The sequence below is a fragment of the Sarcophilus harrisii genome, chromosome 1 (genome assembly GCF_902635505.1).
Source record: "Sarcophilus harrisii chromosome 1, mSarHar1.11, whole genome shotgun sequence".
In the NCBI taxonomy this organism is placed as follows: Eukaryota; Metazoa; Chordata; class Mammalia; order Dasyuromorphia; family Dasyuridae; genus Sarcophilus; species Sarcophilus harrisii.
Genome location: NC_045426.1, coordinates 475,984,841 through 475,998,230, shown reverse-complemented (window position 1 = coordinate 475,998,230; position 13,390 = coordinate 475,984,841). Strand labels below are relative to the sequence as shown.

The 13,390-nt window shown below is 33.4% G+C and overlaps 1 protein-coding gene across 1 annotated transcript in view; it reads left to right on the top strand.

Annotated features, from left to right (window-relative positions):
- Positions 1 to 13,390, top strand: part of SPIDR (scaffold protein involved in DNA repair) — a 538,726-nt gene that overhangs the window by 473,710 nt on the left and 51,626 nt on the right. Inside the window, exons 12-14 of the mRNA XM_031946429.1 lie at positions 2,177 to 2,264; positions 3,232 to 3,375; positions 3,475 to 3,537. Of these exons, the coding sequence (XP_031802289.1) occupies positions 2,177 to 2,264; positions 3,232 to 3,375; positions 3,475 to 3,537 (295 nt within the window). The remainder of the gene's footprint in view (positions 1 to 2,176; positions 2,265 to 3,231; positions 3,376 to 3,474; positions 3,538 to 13,390) is intronic.

The following is a 13,390-nucleotide window of genomic DNA, read 5'->3' as shown; positions in this document are numbered from 1 at the left end:
TTATATGGACTATAGAAAATAGGCCCAAGATAAAGAGACATTTAGAGTTTTTAAAATGGGGATGGGGGGGTAAAGGGAGGAATAATGTGCATCAGCTACCTCTTGAAAATTTTGAGTTGCAGTCACAACTTTGGATAAAGTTTATGTAAAGTTATAGAGCATTGAGGAAGATATGTTGATTAAGAAACCATTAACAGCAAAAAAATATGTTGTTCTACATATGCAGTTAATGGCAGAATAAAATTTTCAAAGGAAAAATTAACTAAATTACAAAAGGATCTAAGTAGCAAAATACTGAGTAGATGTCAAGGCTCTTCAAGACCACGATGGGGTTTTCTTGGCAAAAACACCAAAGTGATTTATCATTTCCTTCGCCAGTAAATTAAAGCATAAAAAAGTTATGTTACTTGTTCAGGATCATACAGCTTGTAAATTTCAGAGACTGGATTTTTGAGTCAGATCTTGCTGACTTTAGCCCCAGGGGACTAAGCTACCTCCCTGCGTATAAAATGCAATAAGTCAAAAAAAACTATAAATAATAAAGAAGTTACTAAAAAAAAAAAATTAAGATACAATCCTAGAAATACTGATTTGATAACTAGAGGAAGAAAACTAAATTTATTTTTATTCAAATGTAAACATAACAACAAAAACGATCTACATTTTAAGGCAGAACTTATAAATAAGTACAAAAAAAGATATTTCAATCAATAAGGGTTATATAATTTTTTAAAAGATGAAGACCTAAAGACAGACTAAAAGAAATTCCTTCAGAATGATTGAGTTTAAAAAAAAAGATACAATAAATTATATTTAAAATGATGATAATAATACAGCACTGCAAAATGTATGGAATTCAGCTAAAGTAGTTCTTAGAGAGAAAAGCATTTCTCTAATTGTTTTTATTTTTAAAAAAAGAAGGAGGAAGATTAAGTTGAATATTCAGCTTAAAAAAAACTTCAAACTAACCAATCCATCAAAAATAAGTTCAAAGGAAAAAAATCCCTAAAATCAAAGGACAAAATAATAGTACTAAAAGCAAGAACAACAAATACTTAATAAGATAAACAGGAGGGATATGGATTTTTAAAACTGATAAATCATTAACTAATTTAACCAAAAAGAGAGAGAAAAACCATAAATATCACAAGGAGCAACAATAACAAAAACAACAATGATGATAATTAAATCATATTATTTTATTGGTAAATAAAAAAATAAAAGGCCTTGGTAAAATACAACTTATTTATATGTTAAGAACATTAAAAAGAATGAGTAGAATTTTTCCTTAAAACAATAGGAAGCATTTAAATATTTTTTTGTACCCAAGAGCCAATGTAATATATACTAAGAAAATTTTAGCATTGTTCCACCTTAGCTCAAGGATTAAGATTATATATTGAGCAAATAGAAGTGAATCACTTTAATCTTTGAGGAATGAAATACCTAATTATTGAAAAAAGTCACAAAAATATTTGACCTAATAGTACCACTAGTAGAGCTTTTTCCCACGATTGGAGGAGTAGGGGGAAGGAGGGGATAGGGGAACAGACAAAAACGGCCTTTTCAGGATCATTCCTACTATTTGTTATATTTTTTAAAAACTTTTTTGATTGAGGGCATAGCTGAAAATGATGATATAAGTATGTAATGGAATATTACCGTACTACAGGGAACTTGAAGAATTTGAATAATTCAAATAAATAGAAGATTTATATGAGTGTTGCAAAAAGTGAGCCAAAAGAAGGAAATGCATATTCATTGCAGTTATCTAATTAAAGAAAATGATAGCAATAAATCCAGGGAATATAAAAGTAAAGAAGTTCAAAAAGGATCATGATAACAAGGAAGTGTATTCTGTTCATAACAGTTTTTGAATTTCTAAATTTGAAGGAACCTAAGTGACCTTCTAGTCCACCTTATAACTGAATAAAGAATTCCCTCTAGAATATACTTTCCCAGTGGATATTGGGGAGGGGGGAGGGGATGGAAAAGCTGTGAAAGAGGTAGCCTGAGAGAAATTGCAACTTTCTTTGGTATAGTGTCTACTATTCTATCTAGTATCATACTCAGGATCCTAGAAAATACTTTTTGATGAGGAAGAGGATTTATGCCTTCATGTACTTTCCCTTTATTTTTTTTCCATCTGTTATTTTCTTATTTTTATTATTTTAAGGGCAATGGGACTTTTTAGTCTGATTGACAGCTTGTGGCCTCCATTGATACCTTTGAAAATTCCTGGTCAAAGTCAAGACTATGAAGAGGTAAGTCCAAATAAACTTTGGCTTCTCCTGAATAAATAGTGGATTCTCCTTCTATAATAAAAGATCAAGGTCCAACATGTTTAACAGCACTTCACAGATTTTTTGTTAGACCATGTAAGTAGAAATGGGTTTCTGACCTGTAAATTGAAAATGTTTAATTTTTTCTGTCATATTTCCTTTTTCTACCAAATTATAAATCCAATCTAAGTTCATTTGAGGTATGTTTTAAAACAAATCATCACTACCAACCAAAAAAATCTATCAGCTATCAGATACCCTTTTGTAAAAAAAATCCATATCCCTCTTGTTTAGCTTATTAAGTATTTGTTGCTTTTGATTTTAGCACTATTATTTTGTTTTTTGATTTTAGGGATTTTTTCCTTTGAATTTATTTTTGACATATTAATTTGTTAGTTTGAAGTTTTTTTTAAGCTGAATATTCAACTTAATCTTTTCCCCCTCTCTTTTCTTAATAAAAACAATTAGGGAAATACTTTTCTCTCTAAAGACTGTAGTTTTTGCCCTGACCTCCTAAAGAGATAAGGAAGGAAAAGGAGGTAGGGAGGTAGGGAAAGAAACACTGATAAATATAATCCACTAATAAGCAAAATCTTCAATTTGATCAATTTATGTTCCATTTTCTACCACACTTTTTCCTAGAGCTATTAACAGGTGGCCAGATTTAATCTCTGCCTATTACCTTTTCTTTAAAAAAAATATGATCTGACTGACCATAATTCTCAGTCCTCAAAGCTTAACATAGTGTTCATAAATATAGCCTCAGTCTTCTTCAAACAAGAGCTAAACCTAGTTGTCATACCAGTCAAACTAGCATGATAAATGTCAAGAGGAACTAAATAACTATTTCTATAGGCCAGTTATAAAGAAAGTGTTGACTCCATGATAATTTAATTTGAAAATCATGTTGGATCCTTTTTTTAAGTTCTTTGCTTTTCCTTTTAAATAGATGAAAGCTGATCAGAAGCCTCCCAGCTTCTGTTATATACTCACTGCTTGTCCAGAGCCAGGAAAAGTTTGTATAAATGTGGAAAACATGATTTCTAATATCTACCGGCCCCCATCCATAAATTCCTTAGAAGACATTCTTAAGGTAACTTCTTTGTTCAAAATTTGCTTTCCTTTTTCTTTTCTCTGATGCCTTTCATACCATCTATCTGACTTGTATCCATCTCTTTAAATGGTGTTTCAGGCAGGAGAAATTGGAGGTCATCGTTGCAGCTTCCAGGCCAGAGTGATATATCAAAGGCTGCAGGTAATCTTTCTTATCTAATAGGCGCCATGCTCAAAAATGTTCTGAATGTGAGGGAAGGTGATTTTATTGAAAAGGAATTTGTATTTTCAGAGATCTATCAGAGCCTAATGTAGTAACATTTTTTAAAAGAACAGAAAATCTTTTAACTCTGTTAAATCACTGAAGTTTAGCCATTTTGTGATGCCCAGAAAAGGGAAACAGAGGATAGATAACTACTTGCTAAATTAGAAATATTCTTAACCACAGTCATTACACAGAGGTATGTCGAAAGAATTATTGACAACAATCACTGGAGTCCAAGTGAGTTCCTTAAAATGATTTTTTGTGTCAACCTCTGTCCTGGTCCAGACTGATCTTGTCATCTGTTTACCAGCCACACAATAATATTTCTTTAGACAGCTGGAAGTTGGCTAAAAAAGAGAATATTCTCAGTCAAGCTAGAGATAATATGATCCACATCCTCTTAGAAACCTAATGTTGATCATCACTAAGAAAATAACATTAGCACTAATCCAAGTCATTTAAGAGTGACTTGAAACTTCTCATTGGAAAAAAAAATTGGTATTTCTTGTCTTCTAAAAAAATTAGTTCTTTAACAGGTGAGAACAACTTCACTTGCTGTTCAAATGTAAACAACCTAAATGAAGTAACCACTGGAGTTTAGAAAAGAATTATTAGTCTCACAAAATAATACCTCTATAACTTTGTGTTTTATGAACTACTGAGCAAACAAAACAAGATCAGTCTGATTTCTCTGTAGGAGAGAAACCTAATTGAAAGTAATCTTATCCTTTGGAGATTTTTTGGCATTTTATGGCTCTCTAAAGCCTTCTCAAATTTAGCTAAATTATGCTACCTATTCTTGACAGAAAGATGATGGACTCAAGAATATAGACTAAAATATGTATATATTTTTGAACATGGCCAATTCAAAAGCTTGTTTGCTTGTTTTTATAACAGGGATTTTGTTTTTCTTTCTCATCATGGGTGGAGGATAGGGAGGGGGAGGTAAGGAAATGGGAGAAAAAGAAGATAGATTTTTGTGAATTGAAAAAAATTAATTTTTACAAAAATCTTTATGAATGAGGTTGGTAAGCTTCTTTCTGCCAAAGTGATTTATATTCAGCTGACTACATAAAGAGAGGAAGTTTTTATCTGTTAAAAATAAAGGGGAAGAAACTTATAAAGACACGAGCTTGTAAAAATCCATTTCTTTGCATAATTCTGAAGGAGATCTTATAGAAAATGAACAGGCATTAATAATTGCAAAAAAATTCTGTCTATCTATATATGCTGGCTACCTACATAATATTCTATGATTCTCTAACTTACATTAAATAGTTATGGTCTTAGTAGATTTTTTAAATAGATAGTATGATCTTAGATAATAATTCCATATAGATGATTTGGTCATAGCTGTAAATTTAGCTACTGTCTTAAAGAGAGTAAATACCTTTTCTTTTTTTTTTTTAATTTCCAAATTCTCTCCTCCATTTCCTCCCCTACCCATTAAAACGGCATGACATTTTAATCATATTAATATTTTACATTTAGACATCAATACTTTTTTGGAGTCCTTTGTACCTAGTAAGATGCAATAAATATTTGTTGAATGAATGTCAAAGAAAGATCTCTAAAGTGGGCGCGGGCTACCTGTTAATGAGCTCTTGGGAGGAGAAAGTCTCTTACTCTACCACATGCATCTCTTTCTTCTTATTGTCTCCTCTTCTTCCTTTCTGACTTCCCAGTAATTTCCTTTATTTCTTTCCTTGGCTAAGCATGCCAATAGGGAAAATCAGCATTTCTTATCGCCACCCTTGGTGGCAATTAAAACTAATTAGGCCAATAACACTGTTGTAGTCAAAAGAACATTAGTTTTGTTGTCAAATAACTTGGGCTCCAATCCAAATTCTAACACTTAAGACCTGTATAATTGTGGACAAGTCGCTTAACTTCTTTGGGCACTCAGTTTTCTCATCTTTATTATAATATATCCCTTCTCACTCTAAATTTATGCTGTTCTGACTTCTGAAATATCTTTCAGGTCTAAAATAAGGCCCTTCAGCTGCTACTTTCCCCCAAGCATTATTCCCATTCTTCATTATAACCTAAAGAATCACAAAATGTTTAAGCTATCTGGAACCTAAGAAATCATTTCTTCTAACCCTCATCTTTTACAAATGAGGAAACTGAGTTTCAGAAAAGGAATCTGATTCACCCCTGGGGTCTTTAGCTAGTAAGTTCCTTAAAGGTAACTTGAACCCACTTCATCTAAACCAGAGATTCTTCTCACAGTTCTGTGCCTGGAACAATATCTAGAAATCACCATCACTCATAAAAGCCATGGGATTACTATGTGACCTCCAGAGTCAGGCTAGTGCCCTGATACATTCCAGTGGATAATCAGAGATCTTGAAAGAGACCCAAGATTGTACATGAAAGGATGGTGTGCACTCCAGAACCTCAATCGGGATCCCTCATATAGACCATCTCATAAATAGCCTCTGAACTCATAAATTCCCCCTCTCCTTCCAAAAAAAGATATCCTAAAGTTCCTTCACCAGGAGGCCATTTTTTGTTAAAAAGTATTCTTTTGAATTCCCCCAATTAATTAATAATAGTATTCCCATTGATCTGGAGTTTTCCAATCAAAGTTCATTCCACTAGTATTTCATTTGATTCTCACCATCATTTTAGGGAGGCAGAGCAGATCTTATATCTTCATATTTCAAATAAAGAGGTACCAGGTAAATGAGAACTGGAAACAGAATCCAGGCCTTTTGACTCATGATTCATTATACTTGTGATGAAGCTATGTTGCCTGTCACTTTCTTTCTTATATAGCTGTTCTGTGCAGATCTTCACATTATCTGTGGGGTTATTTTCTCCCTGTTAAGATTATGGGCTCTTCTAAAGCCAAAACTGTGTCTTATCTGTCCTACTCTCAAATAAATCCCTCCACTAATGTTTATTTAAGGAAAAAGTTAGCAAAAAGCAGTGAAGGAAAGGAAGGATAATGTAAAGAATGAAAAATTACCTTGTTGAAATGACACATATACTTTTGTTTTATTAGCTGGTTGTTTCTATGGCCATATTTTAGGTTCTTGAATAGTAGTCATTAAGGACAAAGTTTTGAATCATTATAAATGAAGTTGAACTTTAAATATTGTCTATAAAGATACAGTAAAGAAACTGTCATTGGAACTCCCCGACATAATGCATAGTAGAAAGAATCTTACACTTGGAATTAAAAGATCTGGATTCAGGTCCCTGCCCTGTAACTTCAAGCAGGTTACATTGCTTTCCTTAGTATCGATTTTATTTTCTATAAAATGGACATTTGTAGATTATAGCTCTAAAGACCCATCTAAATGTAAGCTGTTCGTTGTTTTAATTATCATTGTAAAATCAATACTGGTCTGTATGGTATCTACACTGTTGCTCTCTCTACATAAAATGTCATAATTAACAATTTGTTTGTTTTTGTCATAAAGATTTTTCCCCTTTCAGTATGTTGTAAGGTGTGTGTGTGGGGGGGGGGGGGGGGGGGGGGGGGGGGAAGTAGGTGACTAAGTAGTTAGAATTCCAGGCCTGAGTTAAAATCTGGCCTCAGATACTTACTAGCTGTGTGACTTTGGGTAAGTCACTTAACCCCATTTGTCTCAGTTTTCTCATCTGTAAAATTAGTTGAAGAAGAAAATAACAAACTACTCCAGCATCTTTACCAAGAAATCCCCCCAAAATCAGATACAACAAAAATGACTAAACTAAATATGTTATAAGAAAGTTCTTGACTGAACAAACTCATTGATTAACATCAGGAAAACAAACTACAAATAATCATTTAAATTATTTACTTGACAGAGGAAATAAAAATCTCTTCTTCCTAGACCTTTTGAATATATAATCCTAACAGGAGCTAAAGAGAGAAGCTGGGTATCCCTTTTAATTTTTTTCAATGTTATTATTTGGATTAAGAATTCTATTTTCCAAGGAAAAATGATAAATAAATTCCATCTGTGCTGTTTACTGAGCTCTATTGTAACCAGATCCTCCTGTTGTCTTCTGTGGCCTCAGTGTTCAGAACAAGCTGACATGATAACTTTACTACTACTTCTGATTAACGTTCTTCTTTTGGTAGCAATGGTTTTTAGTCACTGTATAAATGCAATGCTTGCTTTTTTTTTTTTTTTTTTTTTTTTTTGACTAATTGTCTTCTTATATGTTACATGAGAATAGTGCCTAATATATAGGGCTTGGCATGTAATATATGTAGTAGACCCAGGGTTCTCTTGTTTCCTTGACATAGATTCTTGTTTTCCCTAAAAGGCAACAACATTTGTCCCTGGGAAATTTTCTGGCCACCTAAAGGCATAAAAATCCCCACCCTCATAGAGTCAAGGCTCCTCTGACTGAATTGATCATTGAGAACCACAAGTTATCCTTTCCTGCCCTGCTGACTAGATAAATTTCTATTTGGGGGAAGGGGAAGGAGGTGCGGCCCTACTTCTTTGAGAAGCTAAGTCTGCTTTTATCTTTACATGCTGCTTGCCTAGCCTTGCTGCTAGGGCAAAGTTAACTTTTTGTTAACTCTTCAAAGACTTAAGGGTCCTTGCTTTATCTTCACAATAAACCTAAACAAATAGCACAGTGGCATTAGGCTTTCCCCTTACATTTGGTATAGTCAGAGCTTATTAATCAGCATTTGTTAAAATGAAGTAATGTGCTGCCTGTAAACACCACAGAATGAGCTGTGGAATTGGGTGGAATTGGAAAGGTTACCTAGACCCCTCTGTGGTGTCCTCTGGAACAAGTCATGCAGAAAAGAAGCCTCCAGGGAAGAGGAGGCTGTCCCTGCATGCACAAATTCCAGGCTATTGCTGAGAAGTGCTCGTGTATAGGAAATTTTTTTCCCCATTCATCATGAGTGCTTCTTTACAGTTTCTACCCATTACTCACTATTCTACTCTCAACCAACCAATCTAGTACCTCTTTCACAATGATTCTTTCATTTAGCAATCATTTATTATGAGCATGGTACCAAAAGTACAAACATGAAAATAAAGGCTCCTACCTTCAGGAAGCTTACAGTTTATTGAGGGATAGAGCATGTAAATTTATAAGTAAATACAAGGTAATTTTATGCAGAGAGAATGCTAATAATTATAGGGATTGGCTTTGGGTAGGACATGGCTTGCAAGCTTAGTCCTGTCATATCTCTTCTAAATCTGTCTTGTCCAAGCTACATGTCTTCAAGCCTTTAAGACAGTTTTCTTTTTTCCCCCTGAGGCACTTGGGTTAAGTGACACAGAGGTAGGAAGCATTAAATGTCTGAAGTCAAATTTGAACTCAGGTTCTCCTGACTTTAGGGCTGGTCTTTCTTTTTTTCTTTCTTTCTTTCTTTTTTTTTTTTTTTTTTAAATTATAACTTTTTATTGACAGAACCCATGCCTGGGTATTCTTTTTACAACATTATCCCTTGCACTCACTTCTGTTCTGACTTTTCCCCTCCCTCCCTTCACCCCCTCCCCCGGACGGCAAGCAGTCCTATACATGTTAAATATGTCACAGTATATCCTAGATACAATATATGTGTGCAGAACCAAACAGTTCTCTTGTTGCACAGGAAGAATTGGATTCAGAAGATAAAAATAACCTGGGAAGAAAAACAAAAATGCAAACAGTTTACATTAATTTCTCAGTGTTCTTTCTTTAGGTGTAGCTGTTTCTGTCCATCCTTGATCAATTGAAACTGAGTTGGATCTCTTTGTCAAAGAAATCCACTTCCTTCAGAATACATCCTCATACAGTATCATTGTTGAGGTATATAATGATCTCCTGGTTCTGCTCATTTCACTTAGCATCAGTTCATGTAAGTCTCACTAAGCCTCTCTGTATTCATCCTGCTGGTCATTTCTTATAGAACAATAATATTCCATAACATTCATATACCACAATTTACCCAACCATTCTCTAATTGATGGGCATCCCTTCATTTTCCAGTTTCTAGCCACTACAAACAGGGTTGCCACAAACATTCATGCACATACAGGTCCCTTTCCCTTTTTTAGTATCTCTTTGGGGTATAAGCTCAGTAAAAATACTGATGGATCAAAGGGTATGCACAGTTTGATAACTTTTTGAGCATAGTTCCAAATCATTCTCCAGAATGGCTGGATGTATTCACAACTCCACCAACAATGTATTAGTGTCCCTGTTTTCCCACATCCCCTCCAACATTTCACCTATCTTTCTCTGTCATTCTAGCGAATCTGACAAGTGTGTAGTGGTATCTCAGAGTTGTCTTAATTCGCATTTCTCTGATTAATAATGACTTAGAGCATATTTTCATGTGGCTAGAAATAGTTTAAATTTCTTCGTCTGAGAACTGTCTGTTCATATCCTATAACCATTTATCAATTGGAGAATGGCTTGATTTCTTATAAATTAGAGTCAATTCTCCATATATTTTGGAAATGAGGCCTTTATCAGAACCTTTGACTGTAAAAATGTTTTCCCAGTTTATTGCTTCCCTTCTAATCTTGTCTTTATTAGTTTTGTTTGTACAAAATCTTTTCAATTTGATATAATCAAAATTTTCTATTTTGTAATCAATAATGATATCTATTTCTTCTTTGGTCAGAAATTCCTTCCTCTTCCACAGGTCTGAGAGGTAAACTATCCTATGCTCTTCTAATTTATTTATAATCTCATTCTTTATGCCTAGGTCATGAACCCATTTTGACCTTTTCTTGGTGTACGGTGGTAAGTGTGGGTCAATGCCTGGTTTCTGCCATATTAATTTCCAATTTTCCCAGCAATTTTTGTCAAATAATGTATTCTTATTCCAAAAACTAGGGTCTTTGGGTTTGTCAAACACTAGATTATTAAAGTTATTGGCTGTTTTGTCCTTTGAACCTAATCTGTTTCATTGATCAACCTAGTCTATTTCTTAGGCAATACCAGATGGTTTTAGTAACCGCTGCTTTATAATATAATTTTAGATGTGGTACAGCTAGGCCACCTTCATTTGATTTTTTTTTCATTAATTCCCTTGAAATTCTTGACTTTTTATTTTTCCATATGAACTTTGTTGTTATTTTTTCTAGGTCATTAAAATAGTTTTTTGGGAGTCTGATTGGTATAGCTCTAAATAAATAGATTAGTTTAGGTAATATTGTCATCTTTATTATATTTGCTCACCCAATCCAAGAGCATTTAATATTTTTCCAGTTGGTTATATCAGACTTAATTTGTGTGGAAAGTGTTTTGTAGTTTTGCTCATAAAGTTTCTGATTTTCCCTTGGCAGATAGATTCCTAAATGTTTTATACAATCAGTAGTTACTTTAAATGGAATTTCTCTTTGTAACTCTAACTGTTGGGTTTTGTTAGTGATGTATAAGAATGCTGATGACTTATGTGGGTTTATTTTGTATGCTGCAACTTTGCTAAAGGTGTAGATTGTTTCTAATAACTTTTTAGTAGATTTTCTGGGGTTCTCTAAGTATACCATCATATCATCAGCAAAGAGTGATCATTTGGTTTCCTCATTGCCTATTCTAATTCCTTTAATCTCTTTCTCAGCTCTTATTGCCAAAGTTAGCTTTTCTAATACAATATTGAATAGTAACGGTGATAGTGGGCAACCTTGTTTCACTCCTGATCTTATTGGGAATGGTTGCAATTTATCCCCATTACATATGATGTTTACTGATGGTTTTAAATAGATGCTACTAATTATTTTAAGGAAAAGTCCATTTATTCCTCTACTCTCAAGTGTTTTTAATAGGAATGGATGTTGGATTTTATCAAATGCTTTTTCTGCATCTATTGAAATGATCATATGGTTTTTGTTAATTTGGTTATTAATATGGCCAATTATATTGATAGTTTTCCTAATATTGAACCAGTCCTGCATTCCTGGTATAAATCCTACTTGACTGTGGTGTATTATCCTGGGCATGATTTTCTGTAGTCTTTTTGCTAATATCTTATTTAAGATTTTAGCATCAATGTTCATTAGGGAGATTGGTCTACAATTTTCTTTCTCTGTTTTCAAACTACCTGGATTAGGTATCAGTACCATGTCTGTGTCATTAAAGGAGTTTGGTAGGACTCCTTCATTCCCTCTTTTTTCAAATAGTTTATAAAGCACTGGGGCTAATTGTTCTTTAAATGTTTGGTAGAATTCACATGTAAATCCATCTGGTCCTGGGGATTTTTTTTAGGGAGTTGATTAATAGCTTGTTCTATTTCTTTTTCTGAAATGGGACTATTTAAGCAATTTACTTCCTCCTCTGTTAATCTGGGAAGCCTATATTTTTGGAGGTAGTCATCCATTTCGCTTAGGTTATCAAATTTATTGGCATAAAGTTGGACAAAGTAACCCTTTATTATTTCTTTAATTTCTTCTTCATTGGTGGAAAGTTCTCCCTTTTCATTTTTAAGACTACTAATTTGATTTTCCTCTCTTTCTAATCAGATTTACCAAAGGTTTATCAATTTTATTGGTTTTTTCATAAAACCAACTCTTAGTTTTATTTATTAGTTCAATAGTTTTTTTTACTTTGAATAATATTAATTTCTCCTTTTAATTTTAGAATTTCAAGTTTAGTAATTGATTGGGGCTTTTAAATTTGGTCTTTTTCTAGCTTTTTAAGTTGCAAGCCCAATTCATTGGTCTTCTCTTTCTCTGTTTTATTCAAGTAAGCCTCTAAGGATATAAAATTTCCCTTTATTACTGCTTTGGCTGCATCCCACAAATTTTGGTATGATGTCTCATCGTTGTCATTATCTTGAGTGAAATTATTAATTGTGTCTATAATTTGCTGTTTCACCCCAATCATTCTTTAAGATGAGATTATTTAGTTTCCAATTACTTTTTGGTCTATTTACATCTAACTTTTTGTTGAGCATAGTTTTTATTGCATCGTGATCTGAAAAGAAAGCATTTACTATTTCTGTCTTCCTGCATTTAATTTTGAGGTCTTTATGTCCTAATATATGGTCAGTTTTTGTGTAGGTTCCATGAACTGCTGAGAAGAAAGTATACTCCTTTCTGTCTCCATTCAGTTTTCTCCAAAGATTTATCATACCTAATTTTTCTAATATTCTATTTACTGCTTTAATTTCTTTCTTTCTTATTTGTTTTGTGATTTGATTTATCTAATTCTGAGAGTGCAAGATTGAGATCTCCCACTGTCTATTTCTTCTCACAAGTTTCTTAACTTCTCCTTTCAGAAGTTAGATGTTATACCACTTGGTGCATATATGTTTAATATTGATATTGCTTCATTATCTATAGTACCCTTTAGCAAAATATAGTTTCCTTCCTTATCTCTTTTAATTAGATCAATTTTTGCTTTTGCTTGATCTGAGATAAGGATGGCTACCCCTGCTTTTTTTACTTCATCTGAAGCATAATAGATTCTGCTCCAGCCTTTTACCTTTATTCTGTATATATCTCCCTGTTTTAAATGTGTTTCCTGTAAACAACATATTATAGGGTTCTGACTTTTGATCCAGTCTGCTATCCGCCTCCGCTTTATGGGAGAGTTCATCCCATTCGCATTTATGGTTAAAATTACTGTATTTCCATCTTAATATCCCCAGATTATGCTTTTCTTTTTCTTGCCCTCCTTCCCCCCTTCCCTAGTATCCCACTTGCATCACCCAGATCTCCCTCTTTAGGATCCCTCCCTCCTCCCTTTGAATCCTTTCCCCTTTCTTATACCCTTTCCTTATTACTCTTTTTCCTTTTCCCTTTTCCTCTCCCACTTTTTAATGAGATGAATGAAGATTCTCTGTAAAAACAAATGTCAGTTATTTCCCCTTTGAGCTAACTCTGATGAG